Below are 10,420 nucleotides of genomic sequence, written 5' to 3' on the forward strand. Positions count from 1 at the left end.
TGCTCGGCCCCCGAGGATCGTGATTGTGCACCGGGAGTGGATTTGAATCATGTTTACTATTAATTCATGTCAATAAAGCAAAGAGACAGGGGCTCAGCCTGGCTTCCCACTCACCGCTCCCCTGAGAGGGCCCGGGCGGCTCTTCACTGTCTCCCCAGTAGTCCCCCTCCAGGGCTCCACCTCCCTCCCCCAGTCCAGGGACTGTCCCTGCTCAGCTGGGACACCTCAGCTGCCTGCTTCCTCTCTGCCCGGCTCCACTGGGTCCCTGCACAGCAGCCAGGGCCGTGGACACGGGGTGCAGACCCGAGCAGGCCTGGCCCCTGGCTCTCAGGGCAAAGGCCTCCCCCAGTCTGTCCAGCCTCCGCCCTGTTCCTGCACGGAGTCCCCACTCCCCTGTGACCGCTGTGTTGATCTCCCAGATCAACAGGACTGGCCCCCTGTCCCCTCCCCAGAGCGTCCCCTCCAGGGCCTCCCCCCAAGCCAGTACCCACCAAGGTAACTCAAGCATGTCCCCCAGGGAGCGTCCTTGCCTCCTAATGGGGTCAGGTCCCTCTAGAATAAGTGTGTGGCCTTCACTGGGGGTCTTCTCCACCGGGATGGGCGGGTTGGGTGGGTTTTAATGGTCAGCTGTCTGTCCCGCTCTCCAGAGGACAGAGACGGTGTGGCTTGGTTATCCTGTGTCCCCAGGCAGAGCAGGTGTTAAATGCGCTGTAATAGAGACTGGGCGATGGGTGGATAATAGGTGCTCATGTAACAGGTGGGTGGGTGGGCGGTGGGGAGATGAGTGGGTGGATGGTGGGTGGATGGTGGGTGTTGGGGGGATGGGGGAGTGTTGGGGGACGGGCAGTGGGGAATGGGTCCCTGAGCTGGCCCCAGCAGTGCTCAAGAGCAAGACTTAGGAGCCAGGAGGCCTGGCCTTTCTCTCCCATCCGCCACGTCTTTGCTGTTAGACTGACCAAGTCGCCACCCCTTTGCTTGCTTGGTTGCTAGAAAAATGGAGGTGGGGGCCCAGACAGCAGCCCTGGCTCCGAGCCAGCTGCCCCCTTCCCAGCCCGTGTCCCCCAGGCAAGCGTGACCAGCTCCTAGCCTGCTTTCCACACCACCCACGGGGCCACGGTGGTCCTCCCCCAGCAGCCCAGTCACATGGTAGGTGACACATGGTAGGTGACATGTGGTCGGTGACACGTGGTAGGTGACACATGGTAGGTGACACGTGGTAGGTGACACGTGGTAGGTGCTCAGTAAACGCCAGAGCCCTCTCCATCATCGGTGTGCTCTGCTCCCCCCTCCCTCCCCCACCCTCAGGTACTGTCTTCTCTTCAGGTCTCCCTGCCATTGTCCCCATGTCCCCTCGACCCACCTGGCCCCGGAGGTAGCACTGAGACCATTGGGTCCCGGCCCAGAGGGAAGAAGCCAGGCCCTGGGCGTGTGGGTTCCCCGTGGAGTGTGACCCAGGAGCACGTCACCACCTGCAGGGATGACAAAAGACAGGAGGGGACGTCCCGGTCACACCGACATCCCTAACAGAAAACGTCAGTCGGAACAGGGACGCTGGTGTGGCACCCAGGAGAGAGCGGGGAGGACAGCTGGTCTGCATCCGTCCTGCTTGTCGGCGACCCCCGTGACCCTGGCCCCCCGCCTGGCTGGGCCTCCCCCGCAGCCCAGGGGAAGCACTGTCCCCATATAAGGCCCGGAGGCCTGAGTGGCAGAGGACTGCCTCTGTAAACCTGGGCGGGGACGGCAGGGGCGCTGGGCCGTCTTCAAAGCTCCATTTCCCGTCCAATGTGCGGGTCCCCATCCGTGAGGCCGTCAGGGCCCGGCTCGGATGGACTCAGAGCTCCCCCATCGAAAGCCTCCAGACCCGACAGGAAGGAACAGTCTGTCCCTTGATGAAGTGTGACTCCAAACAGCCCAAAGATGGGGAACGGGCCCCGCTCGAGGCCGACGTGACATCTGGAGGACAGGCTTCCCAGCCAAGGGACCTGGACGGTTCGGGGCCAAGAGGCCGCGGTCCAACAGGAGGCCGACGCCCGCCAGGCCCCCTGCTCTGCTCCCCGGAGGCCTCGGGGTGCGCTGAGGGTGGGGGCCCCGAGGGCGGGGTGCTGATGGGTGTCCAGGGAGCTGGAGGCCAAGTGCATTTTCTCTGCCGTTTTGGATCATTTTGAAAACGATTTGCAGAAGCTCCTGAAAGGGCCATCGAGATTTCCACATTGATCTGCTGGAAAAATCAGGTTACGCTCAAAACCTGACCTCTCACCAGGCGCGGCGACACTCGCCTCCGATCCCAGGCTGAGGCAGGAGGAGTGCCAGGACGAGGCCAGCCTCCGCAACGTGGGGAGGCTCTGTCTCAAAATACAAAATGAAGCAAACAAACACACACACAAAAGGCCCTGGGGATGTAGCTCGGTGGTAAAGCGCCCCTGGGCTCAACCCCCAGCAGCACCCCCACCTCTCTAGCTCCTTCCTGCCTCTGCCGCCTTGTTCGAACCCAGCAAACTGAGGTTCCAATCCAGCCTCCAGCAAACTAGCTGGGTGACCCTGGGCAAGTCCCTTAACCTCTCTGAGCTGCAGATTCCTCATATGCAAAAGGGAAATCACCACTGTGCCTAGTTCAGGGCCACCGTGGGGAGTAAATATCTCATGGACGCTGAACATGGGCCACGTGATGGTCTGGAATCTCCTCAACAGACCAATTCTCCATACCAGAGGGGAGCCTCTGGAGGCAGAGCCTGGGGCAGATCGCATCTCTGCCACTGTGAGGCCGTGTGTGGTGCTGGGTGCCTGGCTTCCTTCCTCAGAGCCTCTGCTCTGTCATTTGTCAGTGGGACAATGTCACTTCCCGCCAAAGGAAGGAGAGAATAAGCCACACAAGGAGTGCACACACGGGAGCTGTTTGCCTTCGTCTCAGGTTCGTGGTTCGGGAAGGCAGCTTGCAGGCTGTCCTGCCAGGTAGCACCCAGGTCCCCACCGCCACCCCCACCCCTGGGCGGGCTGATGTGCCCCACCGTGGGGAGCTCTGGGGCCAGCTGCCGTGCCCACGCCTTGGTCAGTCTTTGCTCTGCCTTTCCACAGACCCCAGTCCCGGTTGCAGGCTCCCTGGTGTGGACCTTGCCAGAATCCACAAAGCCCTGCGGACCTCGTCTCCATCTTCTCAACTCCTCTCAAAGTCAAGTTCACGGTTAGAGGCATCTGTCACTCCAGTCAGTATCCTGTGCCTTTCCACAGGCCTCACCCGGAGGGACACTGCAGGGCCAGGATCTCGGGGGACGGAGCGTCAGCTGCTTCACGCTAGGTTCCCCCTGACCTCTCCTGCTCCCTCCAGGGACTTTGGAGAGGACCCGGGGTATTCCTGGGGTACCCAGTAGGCAGCTGAATACCACAGCCTTAGGCCAATCTCATTTCATGGGGGTGCTTTTGAGAATCCTTCCTTGGCTGCTCTGGGTGGGTCCAGGCTGCTCTCCCTTGAAGCTCAGGGTGCTGGTCCAAGGTCCATGTGAGACATGGCCTGCTCTGTCTCCCATGCCACTCAGAGACAGGGGTTCCCCACCCTGGATTCAAAACACGGTTCACCCCTACGCAAAATGCAGCGAGTATCCATCAAGGTGCAGTCAGGAGGTACCTGCCTTGGTCTTCAGAAGGCGCGTCCCCGGGGCACCCCTGGGCACCCCTGGGCTGGGAGTGACCGCTGCGGGTCTCCCAGGTGAGGCTCACAGCATGCTGGTCTCCCTCTCGTTCACCGAAGACTTGTCGTTCACTGACGACATCCGGGTGAAGCTCCTGTGGCTGGGGAAGGAGGAGTGGCCCGTGTCCTCACTCAGAGCGTTGACCAGGCGGGAGAAGAGCGTCACCTTGAACTTCTTGAAGTCCTGGCCCATGAAGACGTACAGAAGGGGGTTCATGCAGCTGTTGGCGATGGCGAGGGCCGTGGCCAGGGGCAGGCCCAGGCTGAAGACGGGGCCAGGCAGGACAGTGTGGTGTAGCTCCAGCAGGTAGAGAGTGTGGTAGGGACACCAGCAGCAGAAGAAGGTGACGATGATGGTGACGATGATCTTGAAGGGCTTCTTGGTCTTGGCCAGGCGGTGGCGCCGCAGCCTGCAGACGATGGTGAGGTAGCAGGCCGTGATGACGAGGACGGGGACCAGGAAGCCACACAGAAAGCGGGTGACGGTCACCAGCACGTGTGGGCTGGACCCGACCCGGCCGGCCGGGCCGGCGGCGGACAGGCTGAAGTTGTTGAAGCAGGAGGTCTTGCCGTGCAGGCTGGCGGTGTCCCGGAAGACGAGGGACGGGGAGCTCAGGCAGAAGGCCAGGACCCAGATGACCACGCAGGCCGCGTAGGCCAGCCGGACGCTGCGGTGGTTCTGGGACCAGACGGGGAGCAGCACGGAGACGCAGCGGTCCAGGCTGATGGCGGTGAGCAGGAAGACGCTGGTGTACATGTTGTGGATGAGCAGGAAGCTGCTGACCTTGCACATGGCCCTGCCGAACACCCAGTGGTAGTCCAGGGCGGCGTAGGTGATGTGCAGCGGCAGGAAGACGTTGAAGAGGAAGTCGGCCACGGCCAGGTTGAGGAACCACACGCTGTTCACCGTCCTCTTCATCTTGAAGGTGGCGATGACGATCACCAGGCCGTTGCCCAGGATGCCCAGGAGGCAGACGAGGCTGTAGATCACCACCACCAGGACCCGGGTCACCCTGGCCTCCGGGGGAGGGTGGTCGTCCAGCACCAACACGGGGCCCAGGTCATCCAGGTACTCGTCGTCATAGGGGAGGGAGGAGTTGTACTCCCCGTCCTCCATCCTCTGCAAGGCAAGGCAGGTCATGAGGGGCAGCGGGCGACCGTGACCGCCCGAAGCTGACCCGCGCCAGCAAGACCAACCGCGCCCTGCCCCGCTCTGAGCAGACGCCCCTCCAGCAGTGGCCCAAGGCCAAAGAGCTGGGAAAAGACCAAGCTGCCATTGAAATCCGAGTGTCATCCCAGCGGCTGGGGAGGCTGAGGCAGGAGGATCAGAGTTCAAAGCCAGCCTCAGCAAAAGCGAGGCCCTAAGTGACTCAGGGAGACCCTGTCTCTAAATAAAATACCAAATAGGGCTGGGGAGGGGGCTCAGGGGTCGAGTGCCCCTGGGTTCGATCCTCAGCACCAAAAACTTCCAAGCCTCAGGTCTGTCCTGTTGACGATCATATCTCCTGCCTCTCTGGGATCCTCTCCTTCCCCACCGTTTAATGGGGAAGGAAATATTCACCCCAAAGCCCCTAGAATAATGGGGAAATTGCCCCCTAGGACAGCGAGGCATGGCGCCACGAACTTGGTTCCAGCCACACTTCCAAAACCCTGCTAGCAGCCACCCCCGTGCTCCCAGCCTGGCCGGGGACCTGAGCTCAGACCACAGGAGTCCCTCACCGTTCAGTGCTATGGTGTCCAACGGGGGTCCCCGGTCGGCCGGTTCCTGTGTCCAGCTGGAGACACCTGAGGGGAGAGGGAGGCGGCAGGTGGGTCTGGGTCTGAGGACAAGAGGATGCGCAAGTTCAGGGCCAGAATCAGGAGCCCCTGTGGCTGCTCGCAGCAGACACAGGAGGCCGCAGAAGTTTGGCGTCTGAGTGGTACTCAGCCAAGGTCACTCAGCCCAGAAGCGATCCAGGTGGGGTTTGAACCCTGCATGTGACCTTGCACGTGACCACTGCTTCCAAGACCTCCAGCACTTGCGAGCTCTTCAGAGGCTGGTCCGGGCACAGTGGCGCAGGCCTGTCATCCCAGCAGCTCAGGAGGCTGAGGCAGGAGGATCACAAGTTCAAGGCCAGCCTCAGCAACTTAGCAAGGCCCTAAGCAACTCAGCGAGACTCTATTTCTAAATAAAATTTTTAAAAAGGGCTGGGGATGGGGCTCAGTGGTTAAGCACCCTGGGTTCATCCCTGGTACCCACAAACAAAAAAGAAGAACTAAAGTTGTCGGGGGTGGGGGGTGTTTTGCTGGGACCTGACACACAGCAAGCCCTCAGTAAGGGAGGTGGCAGCCCCCGGGGTCACGGCCACCCAGGGCTGGAACCCTGGGCTCAGCCCCCCGCGCCCACACTCTCTCCTCTGCCCGGCTCTCCGGTCTTGACCAACCGGCTCCAAACCAAATGCCGGAGCCGGGCGAGGCTGCCCGTGGATACTTCATGATAAACACCTGCAGGCTCCTGTGCGTCAGTGTGTGGCTGGTCCTCATGGACCTGGGGTTCTACTTTATTACATGAAAGTCGTCCTTTGCTTTTATTAAACAAAAGCAGTTGGGAAATTCCACGCAGGACTCTGAGATCAAGGGGCTCGGGATTTGAGCTTCGGTGTCTCTCCACTCTGCAGGCTGGGGGGGCAGCCCCGGGTGTCCACTGAGTGTCCCCAAGGGCACTAGAATAAAGACAGGGACACTGCAGCGGGCCTCGCATGATTGGAGGACGCTGACGGGGGGGTTGGTGACCCCTGGGGTGACATGCTGAGCTGGCAGGCGCCCGGGACTGGCAGAGCTCTCCATCCGGGTTGCTGTCACTCAAACCCCAGGAGGGGCTAAGTGAGGCTCCGGGAGGTGAAGGCCCCGGCTGAGGCTGGGAGAGACCCTGGGCCCTGAACCCGCAGGTCACGCTGCCCCTGAAATCGTGATCCATCCAAGTCAAAGGCTCCCACCAAGCAGGTCCCTGAGGAAGAAATGACCTTGTCCAGAGTCCCAGTGCTGGTTCTCCCAGGGACAAGGACATGGCTTTGCCGGGGCCCTTCCCACGGGAGCTCACAGGTACAAGTGCCGGCCCAGGGCAGGTCTGCAGGGCCCCAGAAAGCCCTGCGGGGGGACAGCCACCAGCCTGGGAGTCCGAGGCTTCCTGGGGCAGGGGGCTTCTGAGTCGAGTTTTGAGGGACAAGTGGAGTAAGAGGGTAGAAGGGAGGGGCCGGCTGGGGCTGAGGGGTGGGGCGCTCACCTGGCCCATGTGGGGCCCTGGGTCCGTCCTCAGCACCACGTAAAACTCAATAAACAAACTCAGGGCGTCGCGTCCATCGACTGAAAATATGCTTTAAAATAAAAGAAGGCAGAAGGGAGGGAAGCAGGGCATGCCGGGCGCCTCCCACCCCACACTCCCCTCGTGGGGACAGGAGGGACATCCAGGACACCCAGCCTGGACACCAGCGGAGACCAGCCTGGTGGCTCTCAGCCTGGGCTGAGGGTGAAGCCAGATTTAAAGTTAGGTAGTCAGTGTAGTTAGGTGGGTCTAACATCGAGTGAAATCTAAAATGGAGGCCATGCTGAGAATGACTCAGGGAAAACACAGAGGACAACTCATGGAATGTTAATGAAGTCCTGAAGAGGCCCTAGGCCAAAGTCCACCTGGAAGAAGTACTAATGAATAGCCCCCAGCAGATTTGAAGATAGCCCATCACCAGGAAGTGATAATGAAGTCCTTCCTGCTCAGACCACTTCTTTGGCCCACCTGTGTCCCACCCCTGGGGCCTTCCAACCTACATTCCATCACTGAAAGAACTATAAAAAGGGGAGACAACCGCACTTCCACGGATTCCACCTCCTGGGTCCCCTTCTTCCTCCGGGAGAAGTCTTTTCTTCTGTCCTTTAATAAATTTCTAATCTCTACTCTGACCTTGCCTCGGCGTGCTTCTCTGGTGTTATTCTTCAACATCGGGGAAGCAAGGACTCGTCACCGGCCAACAGCGGTAACAAGGGCACCTTGGAGCCAGAGGCCACGTCGTCCCATGTTTGGGTCCGGGTCAAGCAGGGCTGGCACAGAGGCCCCTGGGCACGTCTGTCTGTCCACCCCTCACCCCCGCTCCAGCAGGAGTCCAGTGGGTTCGCTTCCTCTGTGGGGACGTGCCCTTCCCCCGCTTCTCAGAATCCCCAGGCACCAAGGACCCCGTGAAGATGGCGATGCCCAGCCACGTCCTTCAGGTTCCCTCTGGATTACTTATGAGACGGGACGCAAGGCAAATGCCGCCTAAATACGCTGAATGGTTTGGGGACAGGAGGTGACATGTTCAGTGCAGATGCAATTGTCTTTCCAAAATATTTCCGATCCCGGATGCGGAATCCTTGGACAGGAGGGCCCCTTGCTGGTTATTATTACTAATTCCCCAGGCTTCTCCACGACCCCTTAAACCGTCTCTCCTCTGAGCGGAGAGGAGAAGGCCAGCTGGGAGGCCAGAGGACGGGGACCTTCCTGCCCTCCTGTCACGCCGGTTCCGAGTCCAAAGGCAGATCAGGGACAAGAGTAAGATGTTGCTTCTCAGAGCCGAGCCTCTCAGATGGAGGTAAAGGACCCCTCCCCCGAGTTGCTGGGAGCAACAGGCAATGACAATGACCCTTTGGACAAGTTTCCGTTGTAAAGAGCTGGCACATTTTAGTCACTTGTATCCCACCAAGCTTATGAAAGAAAAGAGTCTACGTGATTATATACACAGAATATGTGCGCACACGTGGTTAACAACTACTCGGGTGCTCACTATATGCAGGACTCCTACCGTACTCCCAAATGGCCCTGCAGGGATGACTTCCAGTTCATAGATGAGGAAAGCGAGGTTCAGAGAGGTGAAGCCACTTGCCTGAGGTCACACAGCTGGGAGGTCTGCCTCCAGAATCTGACTTCTAGAGATTCCCAGGTGAAAAGGCTCAGATTTCCCCTGCCTCCCTGCAGGGTTAACAGCCCCCACATCCCACCTACTCTGAGCCCAAGCAGGACCCTCCGCACATTCCTGGGGCCCTCACAGGGATCTGAGCCACCTTCTCAGACTTCCCTCCTCTTTACCCCAAGTTCCACATGAGATGACACCTGCCCAGCTGTGTGATTCCTGGTCCATGGCGCTGCCATTTCTTCCTTCCTGGCCAAGGACAACATTGTGTCTCCCAAGACACTGAAACTGTTTCCTCTTTCTCCCTAACGCAAGACCCTGCGACGGATCCGCTGTTCCTTTTTTGATGTGGCTACAAGGAAGCTCAGAGTGGATTTTGCAGGCTAAAGGCAGCCGTTCCCTCACCGCTGCTGGCCTCCAGCCTCTGCCTGGGTTTGGCTGGGTCTCTGGTCTGCCCCGGATGAGGCTTTCTGTTGGTTTTAGTTCCTTGTGAGGCAGAGCTGGTGGGGTGCACACAAGAGCCCGGGCGTACTGAGGACGCTCGGCTGCATGAGCTCATGCAACCCAGGGGTGACCCTGCTGTCGCTTCCGTTGAAGGGAAGCCCATGTCACAGGGTCAGCCAGGGACTGATGCACATCCAGGTTGCTCTGACCTCGACCTTAGCCCTTAACCACAGGGCTTTCTAGAAAGCCGAGCACATTTTCCTGAGCCTGTTCACATCCTTCCTGATGCTGCAGGGTCCCCGGCTCCACCCTCCGGGGACACTCTCAAGGAATGCACCCTCCCCAGATTTGGGGACAATCTGGCTGAGGTCTGGGACACAATTCCAGGGAGGGGAGTCACTGGCCAGCAGCCACATTATCCGTCACAGCCAGGCTGACAGCAGAGCCACCGTCAGTGACCATTTGGCGGAGCAGCCTTGGGAGGCCAGCGCGCTCCCCGGCTGCTCACCTCTGCGAGCCATGAGTTATTTATGTGACCGTGGCCAGGGGACGCCTCTGACCAGGCGGCAGGACATCTGAGCACAAGAACTGGATCTTATTCAGCGCCACGTCCCGGGACCAGAGCCAGTGGTGGGCACCCACTGGTCTTTGTTGTCTTGTTTTATTTTTCTGACTCGATCCTCTAAAGCACTGGTGGCTTGAGCCTGCTCCCAGCATGGTGGCCTCGGGGCGGTGACGTGTCCCAGAGCAGCCCTGGGCTGTGTTCGAGAGTGCTCTGGGGATCAGGGCTCCTGTGATGTCCCCTCGGGCTCAGGGTTTGGAAATCACCGAGGGTCACTTCTGCCCTCTTCTCTCTATAAACAATCACAGGCAAAGAAGGAATGCAGGGGGAAAAAAAAGGGCCTGTCACCCTTTGTCCCCAATGAGCATCTTACATGCCTCAGCCCGGGTCCCAGAATACCGTCCGGCAGATGGAGGGATGGACAAAGTGACGTCACCGAGCACCTCCTGGGCAGCCAGCCACGAGCTGCACTCTGACGTCACCCAAGAGCCCTACAGGATCCCAACGTGGTCACACCCATTTTCAGCTGGGGACACAGAGGCTCAGGGAGGCGAGGTCAGTGCCCCCAGAGGACGCGGCCAGTGTTGTTGTTTATTTTTGTTGTTAGCGGTGGCCTTGGCTGCAGCCGGGGTCCACCAGGCTCCTCCTGCCCCCCTCGCCTCCCTCTCTCCAGGTCCCCAGGCCGCTCCCTCTGCTGGTGACCGTTCTCCATGCGACGCTTCTCCCAAGGCCACCCACACACCAGGGGCCACCTGACACATACCGTTCCCAGTCATCGCCCCGCTCAATGCCCGGCATGCAGGGAGCACTTAATAA

General features: G+C 59.9%; 1 protein-coding gene across 1 annotated transcript; it reads right to left on the reverse strand.

The window, feature by feature from the left end:
- Positions 1 to 491: 491 nt before the first annotated feature.
- Positions 492 to 5,469, reverse strand: Cmklr1 (chemerin chemokine-like receptor 1). The gene is made up of 2 exons (XM_077795580.1): positions 5,402 to 5,469; positions 492 to 4,802 (listed from the first exon to the last, which is right to left on the reverse strand). The coding sequence occupies exon 2, from the start codon at positions 4,797 to 4,799 to the stop codon at positions 3,708 to 3,710; it is 1,092 nt and encodes a 363-aa protein (XP_077651706.1). The 5' UTR covers positions 4,800 to 4,802; positions 5,402 to 5,469; the 3' UTR covers positions 492 to 3,707.
- Between the last annotated feature and the right edge of the window lie 4,951 nt (positions 5,470 to 10,420).

This window comes from Urocitellus parryii, chromosome 3, assembly GCF_045843805.1.
Source record: "Urocitellus parryii isolate mUroPar1 chromosome 3, mUroPar1.hap1, whole genome shotgun sequence".
In the NCBI taxonomy this organism is placed as follows: Eukaryota; Metazoa; Chordata; class Mammalia; order Rodentia; family Sciuridae; genus Urocitellus; species Urocitellus parryii.

Coding starts and splice junctions, on each gene's coding strand:
- Cmklr1 (XM_077795580.1), bottom strand. CDS start 4,799: ATGGAGGACGGGGAGTACAACTCCTCCCTCCCCTATGACGACGAGTAC.